The sequence below is a fragment of the Mercenaria mercenaria genome, chromosome 4 (genome assembly GCF_021730395.1).
Source record: "Mercenaria mercenaria strain notata chromosome 4, MADL_Memer_1, whole genome shotgun sequence".
Taxonomy (NCBI): Eukaryota; Metazoa; Mollusca; class Bivalvia; order Venerida; family Veneridae; genus Mercenaria; species Mercenaria mercenaria.
In genome coordinates, this window is record NC_069364.1 from 72,423,711 (window position 1) to 72,436,936 (window position 13,226).

The 13,226-nt window shown below is 37.7% G+C and overlaps 1 protein-coding gene across 4 annotated transcripts in view; it reads right to left on the reverse strand.

Moving 5' to 3' along the window:
- The window catches only part of LOC123552125 (coiled-coil domain-containing protein 83-like), a 35,421-nt gene that overhangs the window by 13,016 nt on the left and 9,179 nt on the right, over positions 1-13,226 (reverse strand). For 2 of the 4 annotated variants that reach the window (XM_045341523.2, XM_045341522.2), the window contains exons 4-6: positions 9,648-9,816; positions 7,362-7,529; positions 6,583-6,609 (exon numbers count right to left, since the gene is read on the reverse strand). In XM_045341523.2, the coding sequence (XP_045197458.2) occupies positions 6,583-6,609; positions 7,362-7,529; positions 9,648-9,816 (364 nt within the window). The remainder of the gene's footprint in view (positions 1-6,582; positions 6,610-7,361; positions 7,530-9,647; positions 9,817-13,226) is intronic. The other 2 variants (XM_045341526.2, XM_045341525.2) reach the window with 1 other exon arrangement.

Consider the following 13,226-nt stretch of genomic DNA (forward strand, 5'->3'; position numbering starts at 1 on the left):
AAACTAGGTCAGTAGGTCAAATAATAGAAAAACCTTGTGACCTCTCTGAAGGCCATATTTTTCATGGGATCTGCATGAAAGTTGGTCTGAATGTTCATCTTGATGATATCTAGATCAGATTCGAAACTGGGTCACATGCGGTCAAAAACTAGGTCAGTAGGTCTAAAAATAGAAAAACCTTGTGACCTCTCTAGAGGCCATATATTTCATGAGATCTTCATGAAAATTGGTCAGAATGTTATTCTTGATGATATCTAGGTCAAGTTCAAAAATGGGTCACGTGCCATCAAAAACTAGGTCAGTAGGTCAAATAATAGAAAAACCTTGTGACCTCTCTAGAGACCATATTTTTAATGGGATCTGTATGAAAGTTGGTCTGAATGTTCATCTTGATGATATCTAGGTCAAGTTCGAAAGTGGGTCACGTGCCTTCAAAAACTAGGTCAGTAGGTCAAATAATAGAAAAACCTTGTGATCTCTCTAAAGGCCATATTTTTCATGGGATCTGTATGAAAATTGGTCTGAATGTTCATCTTGATGATATCTAGGTCAAGTTCGAAACAGGGTCATGTGTGTTCAAAAACTAGGTCAATAGGTCTAAAAATAGAAAAACCTTGTAACCTCTCTAGAGGCCATACTTGTGAATGGATCTCCATAAAAATTGGTCAGAATGTTCACCTTGATGATATCTAGGTCAAGTTTGAAACTGGGTCACGTGCCTTAAAAAACTAGGTCAGTAGGTCAAATAATAAAAAAAACCTTGTGACCTCTCTAGAGGCCATACTTTTCATGGGATCTGTATGAAAGTTGGTCTGAATGTTCATCTTGATGATATCTAAGTCAAATTTGAAAGTGGGTCAACTGCGGTCAAAAACTAGGTCAGTAGGTCTAAAATTATTAAAATCTTTTGACCTCTCTAGAGGCCATATTTTTCAATGGATCTTCATGAAAATTGATCTGAATTTTCACCTTATGATATCTAGGTAAAGTTCAAAACAGGGTCACGTACCTTCGAAAACTAGGTCAATAAGTCAAATAATAGAAAAACCTTGTGACCTCTCTTAGAGACAATATTTTTCAATGGATCTTCATGAAAATTGGTCAGAATTTTTATCTTGATAATATCTAGGTCAAGTTCAAAACTGGGTCACATGAGCTCTAAAACTAGGTCACTATGTCAAATAATAGAAAAAACGACGTCATACTCAATACTGGGTCATGTGGGAAGAGGTGAGCGATTCAGGACCATCATGGTCCTCTTGTTTCTATTATTTGACATAGTGACCTAGTTTTTGAGCTCATGTGACCCAGTTTTGAACTTGACCTAGATATTATCAAGATAAAAATTCAGACCAATTTTCATGAAGATCCATTGAAAAATATGGTCTCAAGAGAGGTCACAAGGTTTTTCTATTATCTGACCTATTGACCTAGTTTTCGAAGGTACGTGACCCTGTTTTGATCTTTATCTAGATATCATCAAGGTGAACATTCTCACTAATTTTCATGAAGATCTCATGAAAAATATGGCCTCTAGAGAGGTCACAAGGTTTTTCTATTTTTATACCTACTGGCCTAGTTTTTGACCGCATGTGACCCAGTTTCAAAACTGACCTAGATATCATCAAGGTGAACATTCAGATCAATTTTCATGAAGATCCATTGAAAAATATGGCCTCTAGAGAGGTCAAAAGATTTAAATAATTTTAGACCTTCTGACCTAGTTTTTGTCCGCAGTTGACCCAGTTTCAAACTTGACCTAGATATCATCAAGATGAACATTCAGACCAACTTTCATACAGATCCCATGAAAAGTATGGCCTCTAGAGAGGTCACAAGGTTTTTTTATTCTTTGACCTACTGACCTAGTTTTTTAAGACACGTGACCCAGTTTCAAACCTGACCTAGATATCATCAAGGTGAACATTCTGACCAATTTTTATGGAGATCCATTCACAAGTATGGCCTCTAGAGAGGTCACAATGTTTTTCTATTTTTAGACCTACTGACCTAGTTTTTGACCACACATAACCCTGTTTCGAACTTGACCTAGATATCATCAAGATGAACATTCAGACCAATTTTCATATAGATCCCATGAAAATTATGGCCTTTAGAGAGGTCACAAGGTTTTTCTATTATTTGACCTACTGACCTAGTTTTTGATGGCACGTGACCCACTTTCGAACTTGATCTAGATATCATCAAGATGAACATTCAGACCAACTTTCATACAGATCCCATGAAAAATATGGTCTCTAGAGAGGTCACAAGGTTTTTCTATTATTTGACCTACTGACCTAGTTTTTGAAGGCACATGTACCACTTTCGAACTTGACCTAGATATCATGAAGGTGAACATTCTGACCAATTTTCATGAAGATCTCATGAAATATATGGCCTCTAGAGAGGTCACAAGGTTTTTCTATTTTTAGACCTACTGACCTAGTTTTTGACTGCACGTGACCCAGTTTCGAACCTGACCTAGATATCATCAAGATGAACATTCAGACCAACTTTCATACAGATCCTATGAAAAATATGGCCTTTAGAGAGGTCACAAGGTTTTTCTATTATCTGACCTACTGACCTAGTTTTTGATGGCACGTGATCCAGTTTCGAACTGACCTAGATATCATCAAAGTGAACGTTCTGACCAATTTTCATGAAGATCTTGTGAAATATATGGCCTCTAGAGAGGTCACAAGCTTTTTCTATTTTTAGACCTACTGACCTAGTTTTTGAAGGCACGTGACCCAGTTTCGAACTTGACCTAGATATCATCAAGGTGAACATTCTGACCAATTTCTATGAAGATCTTATGAAATATATGGCCTCTAGAGAGGTCACAAGGTTTTTCTATTTTTATACCTACTGACCTAGTTTTTGATGGCATGTGACCCAGTTTCGAACTTGACCTAGATATCATCAAGATGAACATTCTGACCAATTTTCATGAAGATCTTGTGAAATATATGGCCTCTAGAGAGGTCACAAGGTTTTTCTATTTTTAGACCTACTGACCTAGTTCTTGATGGCACGTGACCCAGTTTCGAACTTGACCTAGATATCATCAAGATGAACATTCTGACCAACTTTCATAAAGATCCCATGAAAAATGTGACCTCTAGAGTGGTCACAAGCAAAAGTTTACGGACGGACGCACGGACGGATGGACGACGGACACCGCGCGATCACAAAAGCTCACCTTGTCACTTTGTGACAGGTGAGCTAAAAAGTGTAGCTTCTGAGTAACTCACTAGCTTACAATCACAAACAAAACTTCGCTGAAAAAAAATGGCTAAGTATAAAAAGGGACATAATTACATCAGAAACATCACAAGAGTATTGAACCTTTATCAATCAGCTGGTATTACCATGGCAAAGGAATGTGTGAAGTTTTATTTAGTTGTCATGTGTATTTACTGAGCTGCTACATCACTGGCAATTGCAAACAGAATATTGTTGAAAAAAAGGCTAAGAACAAGAGGGCCATGATGGCCCTATATCGCTCACCTGTTATCATTGCACTTGAGGACAAGAAGGTCCTCAGAAAAAATCCAAAGGACAGGAACAACAAAGCGAAGAAATTTAACAAAAAAGAAAAAAAAAATTCTGACAAGGTACAGATATGTCAAAATACACCTAAAAATTGGAGGTACCATCCATGTTGTACCACAGAAAAGTGGTCTCGGTTTTTCCCTATGGTCAATAATAAAAAAGTTACTCAAAATAAAGTATTTATAGTAACGTAAAAGGGAAGTAATTAAAACTAAAATTATTGTAAGTGAACAAAAGAAGGATTTGCCAAATAAATCTGTTGACATAAATGAAATTTCAGATCAGTATCTTCATTAGTGACGGAGATATACCCGTTTTAATTTGAAATAAAGGGAGGTAATCTGACATAAAATCAGTCCATAGTTATCTACCCTGATTGGCTCAGTCCAACTAATGAAAATAATGAAATTTCAAATAAGTCCCATAATACTTACTGATATAAATCCTTTTTGATTACGATCAGGGGGGGTAATCAGATATAAAATAACTCTGGAAACTACGATTGGATCTGATTTGCCCATGGAATCCAAGATTATTGTTGTTGAAGATATTTTGGAAGTTTGTATCAAATAAAACCATAAATGAAGTCATCTATATGGCTGCAAAAGCCAAAATAGCCAATTTTGGACCTTTAGGGGGCCATAACTCTGGAACCCATGATGGAATCTAGCCAGTTTAAGAAAGGAACCAAGATCTTGTGGTAATACAAGTTGTGTGCAAGTTTGGTTAAAATCAAAACATAAACGAAGCTGCTATTGTGCAGACAAGGTCAAAATAGCTAAGTTTGGCCCTTTCAGGGGCTTACTCTGAAACCTTATGGGATCGGCCGTTCAACAAAGGAACTGAGAGGGGGGGCACAAAGTTTTGTGCAAGTTATTAAAATTCAATCATAAATGAAGCTGCATTGTGCAACAAGGTCAAAATAGCTAATTCTGGCCTTTTCAGGGCCATAACTCGGGAACCCATAAGGGAATCTCACCAGTTCAAAAAAGGGAACAAAGATCTTATAGTGATACAAGTTGTGTGCAAGTTTGGTTAAAATAAAATCATAAATAAGCTGCTATTGTGCAGACAAGGTCAAAATAAATAATTCTGGCCCTTTCAGGGGCCATAACTCTGGAACCTATGATGGAATCTGGCCAGTTCAAGAAAGGAACCAAGATCTTATGGTGATACAAGTTGTGTGCCAGTTTGGTAAAAATCAAATCATAAATTAAGCTGCTATTGTGCAGACAAGGTCAAAATAGCAAATTTTTGGGCCCTTCAGGCCATAACTCTGGAACCCATTATGGGATCTGGCCAGTTCAAGAAAGGAACCGAGATCTTATGCTGATACAAGTTGTGTGCAAGTTTTGTTAAAATAAAATCATAAATGAAACCACTGTCCTGCAGACAAGAAATTGTTGACGGACGGACGCACGGACTGACGACGGACGAAGGGTGATCACAAAAGCTCACCTTGTCACTTTGTGACAGGTGAGCTAATAAGAAAGGGAATAAATTCATCAAAATGAAGCAAACGCTTTGTGACCTATGTGATCATTAAGTTGGTATTGCCATGACAAAGCAATGTTTGAAGTTTAATTTAGTGAAGATGAGAAACTACTGAGATAAAATCTTGCTGATAAATTGCAAACAAAATTTTGTTGAAAAAAATGCTAAGTATTAAATGGCAAAAAAATTCAAAACAAGCAAATTCGATGAATTGGAATCCCCCGCCGAAAGGGTCAGAGTTGAGGAACGGCAAAAAAATATATCCAGCAAAAGGTTAAGAATGTTACCAAGAAGCAAATAATTTCATTAGTCAAAATCAAATTTAAAGAAAATGAATGGTTTGTTTGGGTGGGGCTGGGGGGGGGGGGGGGGTGAGGATACAACAGTTTACATGTTGATTATAAATATTGATAGAAAATGAAAAATGAAAAAATAAAATAAAAATGATGGGGGGGGGGGGAAACCAAGGTAAGGTGGTGACCAGGTGTAGGTACACAACATCACATGGTTATAATAAATGTTCATGGAAAAGAATGAAAGAAGTTTAATGAAATTCTTCCAATTGGTTGGTTTGTTATGTACAGATCTGTGGATTTTTAAACAATTAAAGGGCAATAACAATATGGAAAATTGACCAATCGAAAAAAACCTTGAAGGGCATCGTCGCAGTATCTTGGTTCATGTCTGTTTCAAGTTTGATGAAATTCAACCTGCTAGTTACTGAGAAATGGCTGCAGACAGACATTTTTCATTAAATCAAGGGCAATAACTCTGACGGAAATTGACCTATCAAAAAAAAAACTTGACGGGCATCAGCACAGAAATTTTGGGTTCATGCTATTTCAAATTTGATGAAATTCTACCTGTTAGTTACTGAGAAATAGCTGCAGACGGACATTTTTTTAAATCAAGGGCAATAACTCGAGGAAATTGACCAAACAAAAAACAAACTTGACGGGCAAACATCGCAGTATTTGGTTCATGTTTTTTCAAGTTTCATGAAATTCTACCAAATAGTTACTGAGAAATGGCTGCGGACGGACGGACGGACGGACTGACTGACGGACGGACAACGCCATTTCAATACCCCCCTCCCGATTTCATCGGCGGGGGATAATAAAAGCAAGAGTTATGGAACCTAAGTCAAAGACTGAATGTTTCAAACAGACTAAACCAATGAAATATAAAGTCAATTTAAATCTTAAATTTAGTTATTTGGTTGAATGCAGAATATTTTTACTCTCTTCATTTTAGTGTGTAAGATCCCAACTTATGACTGGAATTCATTGGGTTTTGAGGTCTATACCCATCATACCTAAACTTCGAAAAACATGACTGAAATTTACTAACAACACAGCAAAGATCTGAAATGCGCATCATATCCTTTCATAAGCCAAACATTCACTGCCAAACCATTAATTTGACAAAAAGTACACATTTTTTTTATTTTGAAGAGGAAAATAGAAACTGTTTTCATGCATTTCAAGGCAATAAACAACATCAATATTTCAAAATCAGAAACCTTACTGTGATAAATTGCTATTTGTCTAGGTTCTGAAACCATTAAATCATAATTATTTCAAATAAATTCATAACAAATACATATATGTCACTTGCAACACTGGCATAAAATAAGGAAAATTACCTCAACAAATATTTAAGAAATAAGTTCCCAAACGTGGTTTATCGTAGAATAACCCGAGTTTTTCGTTCTTATGCGTAATAATATATCACAAAGACCGTAGGTCTGAATGATATATTGTTTCGAATAAGAACGAAAAACTCGGGTTATTCTACTATAAATCCCACTTGGGAACTTGTTATTTCGATTCTAACATGACATACTAGTATCAACAGTGTTAAAAGAAATGGTAACTACTTTTTACGACCCTGCTGCGCACCTGGATCAGATGACATCATTGCACGCGAGTGGTTTATTGCAGAATAACCCGATAGATTTTACTCTACATGTATGTAGGTTATTTGCTGGTCGTGTTAGAATGAAGCATATACAACTGTCATGTACACAGAAATATTTTAAAAAACACTGTTTTCAAGTAGTTTCTATATGATGGGCTTTACATTTAAACTAAACATTCATACAACCATTTATATCCATAGTGTTTTTGTTATAAAGATAATTATGACAACTGGCATATCTAGTTCAGTTTGAATCTACTTAAATCACATCAACAGCACAGGAAATTTTCACAGCCTATGTTAACTACACTGCTTCCTGGATTTCTGACCAGTACACACATCTTGGTAATAGATTGTCGAGACATCTTTACATACAAAAACCTCACCTTTCATTTCATTGAAGCTTGTGCTCATATCGTCCACTTCCTGTTCCAGTGTCCTGACCAAAGTAGCATGATCATGCTGGCCAGTGTCTTTATACTTGGTCCAGTAATCCACTTGTTTTGCTTGCTTTGCTATTTCGGCTTCAGTCTCTGCTATTACTTTTTTCAGTTCTGTAGAGAAAAAAATAATTTTTAGTGATGCAGACTGACCTTCTTAAAAATCAACTCAAATTTCAGTCTCTGTCATCATTTTATTTTATTTTTAATTCTGCAGTAGAATGATTAGGCCATATATTATATACATTTAGTTTGTTGTGTCATTTATTTCTCCTTTTTATTTATAAACTTATTTTCATCTCCTAAATTTTTGAAGACCTCTTGTTTTATTCAAAATCTCTATTCTTTTCAATTCCAGTCTTAAGAACAAAGCTAGATATTTCCACACAGGGCTTTGCTTTCTAATTTCTGGCTGCCAGTTAATACATTGTTCCCACTTTCATGAGAACATCATTCTATGTTATGTCAGGTATTTAGGCAATATGTTCTATCTTGGAACTAATTTTCTCTGTACTTGTTAAGTACCCAATGGAACTAAACCAATTTCCCTGCATCAATACCCTCAGTCTGTTCTACTGACACGTCATAATACTGTCTTCACTGTCAAACAGTACAAGCCATGAAGGCCCTGTATCGCTCACCTGACCTATTGACCTAAAGATCATCAAGATTAACATTCTGACTAAATTTCATTACGATATGGTCATAAATGTGGCCTCTAAGAGTGCTAACTAGCTTTTCCTTTGATTTGACCTGGTGACCTAGTTTTTGACCCCACATGACCCAGATTCGAACTTGACCTAAAGATTATCAAGGTTAACATTCTGACTAAGTTTCATGATAGAGTCATAAATGTGGCCTCTAGAGTGTAAACAAGCTTTTCCTTTTATTTGACCTGGTGACCTAGTTTTTGACCCCACCTGACCTAGACTAAAACTTGACCTAAAGATCATCAACATTAACATTCTGACCACGTTTCATTAAGATACAGTCATAAATGTGGCTTATACAGTGTTAACTAGCTTTTCCTTTGATTTGACCTGGTGACCTAGTTTTTGGCCCCATCTGACCCAGATGTAAACTTTAACTAAAGATCATCAAGATTAACATTCCAACCAAGTGTCATTAAGATATGGTCATAAATGTGACCTCTAAAGTGCTAACTAACTTTTCCTTTGATTTGACCCAGTGACCTAGTTTTGACCCCATATGACCCAGATTCGAAACTGACCTAAAAATCATCAAGATTAACATTCTGACCACGTTTCATGAAAATAAAGTCATAAATGTGGCCTCTAGAGTGTTAACAAGCCTTTCCTTTGATTTGACCAAGTGACCTAGTTTTTGATCCCTCCTGACCCAGATTTGAACTTGACCTATAGATCATCAAGATTTAAATTCTGACCAAGATTCATTAAGACATGGTCATAAATGTGGTGACCTCCAGAGTGTTAACTAGTGTTTCCTTTTATTTGACCTGGTGCCCTAGTTTTTGACCCTACATGTCCCAGATTTGAAATGGACCTAAGGATCATCAAGATTAAAATTCTGACCAAGTTTCATGAAGATACAATCATAAATGTGGCCTCTACAGTGTTAAAAAGCTTTTCCTTTGATTTGACCTGGTGACCTAGTTTTTAACCCCAGATGACCTAATATCGAATTTGTCTAAGATTTTGTTGAGGGCAACATTCTGACCAAGTTTCATTAAGATTGGGCCAAAACTGTGACCTCTAAAGTGTTAACAAGTTTTTGCTTTGGTTTGACCTAGTGACCTAGTTTTTAAACCCAGATGACCCAATATAAAATTCGGCCAAGATTTTATTGAGGGTAACATTCTCACCAAGTTTCATGAAGATTGGGCCAAAATTGTGACCTCTAGAGTGTTTTAAAACAAGCTTTTCCTTTGATTTGACCTGGTGACCTAGTTTTTGACCCCAGATGACCAAATATCAAATTCATCCAAGATTTTATTGAGGGTATTGACCAAGTTTCATTAAGATTGGGCCAAAATTGTGACCTCTAGAGTGTTAACAGTCAAATTGTTGATGACGGATGGATGGACGACAGACGACGGACACAGGGCGATCATAAAAGCTCACCTTGAGCACTTTGTGCTCAGGTGAGCTAATAAATAGTAACCAGCTATGCCTCTGCTAAACATACAGAATGAAAAAATATTCATGGTACGTCATCTTAGGTTAGCAAGCAATATAAAAGCCATATATATACCTTCTATTTGTTTTCCTCTATTTCTCTCTTTATCCCATTTATCATGCATGGCTACAATCACATCATCTTTGTGTTTTACTTCTTCTCCAGCAAACAGCTTGTCTGTATCCTTGGCCTGCTTCAGTAAGTGTTTGATTAGTAACTCTTGTTCCTCCTTCAATTTGTCATTCTGAAATAAAATCAACAGGAATGTAGATCTAGATAAGCAAACTTTAAAAGACAAGACAGTCATGATGACCTTAAACTGCTCGCCTGAGATTCACAGTTGACTTGAACAAACCACAAGGAAATTATCTGTAAAACTAGTTGTTTTGTTTCACAAAAAACGTATGTCTCCCGCCACATACCATGCAGAAATTGTAAAATGCCACAAATCAAGGCCCAGAACTCCAGGGAAACAAGAAGCTGCGTTCAATAAACGCTTGATGACCCTGGTGGCATCCTTGTCAATACAAAGCAACCTAAGTCCAAAATGAGGTCAAGGTCAAACTGAGGTCAGGTGATGTTTGAAGATGAGGAATGGTCACAGGTTACATCTGTATTAGTATCAACTCATTCTTGTAAGCGGTATTAATGCTAGACGAAACGGTCCCATTTGGTTAACCAAGAGATGGCCAATATAAAGCAACCTAAGTCCAAAATGAGGTCAAGGTCAAACTGAGGTCAGGTGATGTCTGAAGATGGGGAATGGTCACAGGTTACATCTGCATTAGTATCAAGTCATTCTAGTAAGGGGTATTGATGCTAGACGAAATGGTCCCATTTGGTTAACCAAGAGATGGCCCATATAAAGCAACCTAAGTCCAAAATGAGGTCAAGGTCAAACTGAGGTCAGGTGATGTCTGAAGATGGAGAATGGTCACAGGTTACATCTGCATTAGTATCAAGTCATTCTAGTAAGGGGTATTGATGCTAGACGAAACGGTCCCATTTGGTTAACCAAGAGATGGCCCATATAAAGCAACCCAAGTCCAAAATGAGGTAAAGGTCAAGGTCAAACTGAGGTCAGGTGATGTCTGAAGATGGGGAATGGTCACAGGTTACATCTGCATTAGTATCAAGTCATTCTAGTAAGGGGTATTGATGCTAGACAAAACGGTCCCATTTGGTTAACCTTGTACGGACAGACGGACGGACGGACAGGACGATCACTATATGCCTCCCGCATCAGTAGATGCCGGGGGCATAAAAATCAGTTAACCATATTATTCCAAGAATATACACAACTAGGCTTGGCAGTGGTAACTCATGTAAGGTTTGTTGAAAATCCACCCAATAATATATTAAGAGAAGAGGCCAAAACATTCATAAAAATTGATGAATCATGGGCCATAACTCCACTGAAAATCATAAAACTTGAAAACATCATCAATGTCCAAACTAAGGTTGGCAATGATCACTCCTGGGAAGTTTGGTGTAAATCCCCCTTGTGGTGTTGAAAGAGTTGCACATATAAACTTTGTGACAGACAGTCCAACTGACACACTGTGTGTGTGTTCGGGTTTAATGTTTTTTTCAACAATTTTTCAGTCATATAAACGACGGTGTCTACTTGTAGCAGTGAGCACAATGCCCAACTTTATAGTACTGCCTCACTGGAATATCACGCCGTAGACACGTGGCATGATACCCCACCCAGTCACATTATACTGACACCGGGCTGACCAGTCCTAGCACTATCCTCTTAAAGCTGAGCGCCAAGCGAGGAAGCTACTAGTACTATTTTTACATCGCGGCCGGGGATCGAACCCACGACCTCCCACACTCGAAGCGGACGCTCTACCACTAGACTGACTGAGACAGCACTAAATCAATATGTCTCCCCCACTACATGTGGGAGACATAACCATTTTAAAATTGGGCCAGCAGTTTCTGAACTTCAGATTGTTTTAGGAACCACTATACATAAATGATATTGGAAAATGTGACACTCTCTGGTGCCCATGTATTTGACAAAACTTAGTACAGGATCACCAAAGAAAACTTTCTATGAAATTATTCTAAAATGGAACCAGAAGTTTACAAGAAGATTTTTCCACTTTAAGGTAAGGAAGCCGTATTTCTGACATAGAAGATTTATTATGGTCTGAAGGACTTTGGTAGAAGGTTACCCAAAAAACATTTGTGTGAAATTAATTAATTATTTCCAAACTTACCTGCATGGGCTTGCATTTTCAGAGAATATGTCATAAACAGAGAAAGCTAGACCTGCCCCTCAAACCTTGTTTTTATCAAATCAACATGGCTGGAAGGAACTGGGAAGAGCGTCACTCCAGGGACATTTCAGTAAAATAATTTTGAAACTGGGCCACAGTTTAAGAAGAAAAATTTTTCATAGTTTTCTATGTACTAATAAAGATGAAACTAGCCAAGCTCACTGGCGTTCATATTTTTAACACATCAAAATAATCTGAAGAATACAGCTAAAGGGTCACCCAAGGGACATCTGTGCAACATTAATATTTTGAAATCAAACCAAGAGTTTCTGGCAAGACGAGTCTCAATGTTTCTACGATAGCCATATATGATGAAACATTTACATTCATGAAATTATTTTAAATTTGGGCTAGTGGGTTCAGATAAAACAACTATAGCCATATAATAAAACTAGCTCAGCCCCACTGGGGGCCAATGTACACTTTCTAATAAATAAATACTTTTCATAAATCTGGATGTGTACCCCTATAATTATCATAAACAAGAGCTGTCTCCGTAGGATGACATATGCTCCCGATGGCACTTTGAATGAATAGTTATGGCTGATGTTAAGAGTTTAGGACCTTTGACCTACGGAGCTGGGTCTTGCGCGCGACACATCGTCTTACTGTGTCACACATTCATGCATAGTTATTTTAAAATCCATGCATGAATGGCAAAGATATGGACTGGACATGCCCATCAATGCACTATCATGAAAAATGATCTTTAACGTCTAAGTGTGACCTTGACCTTTGAGCTACGGACCTGGGTCTTGCGTGTGACACGTCCTCTTACTGTGGTACACATTCATGCCAAGTTATTTGAAAATCCATCCATCGATGACAAAGATATGGACCGGACACGCCCATCAATGCACTATCCTTTAACGTCTAAGTGTGACCTTGACCTTTGAGCTACGGACCTGGGTCTTGCACACTGCACGTCGTCTTACTGTGGTACACATTCATGCCAAGTTATTTGAAAATCCATCCATCGATGACAAAGATATGGACCGGACACGCCCATCAATGCACTATCCTTTAACGTCTAAGTGTGACCTTGACCTTTGAGCTACGGACCTGGGTCTTGCGCACTGCACGTCGTCTTACTGTGGTACACACTCATGCCAAGTTATTTGAAAATCCATCCATCGATGACAAAGATATGGACCGGACACGCCCATCAATGCACTATCCTTTAACGTCTAAGTGTGACCTTGACCTTTGAGCTACGGACCTGGGTCTTGTGCACTGCACGTCGTCTTACTGTGGTACACATTCATGCCAAGTTATTTGAAAATCCATCCATCGATGACAAAGATATGGACCGGACACGAAAATTGCGGACAGACCGACAGACGGTTCAAAAACTATATGCCTC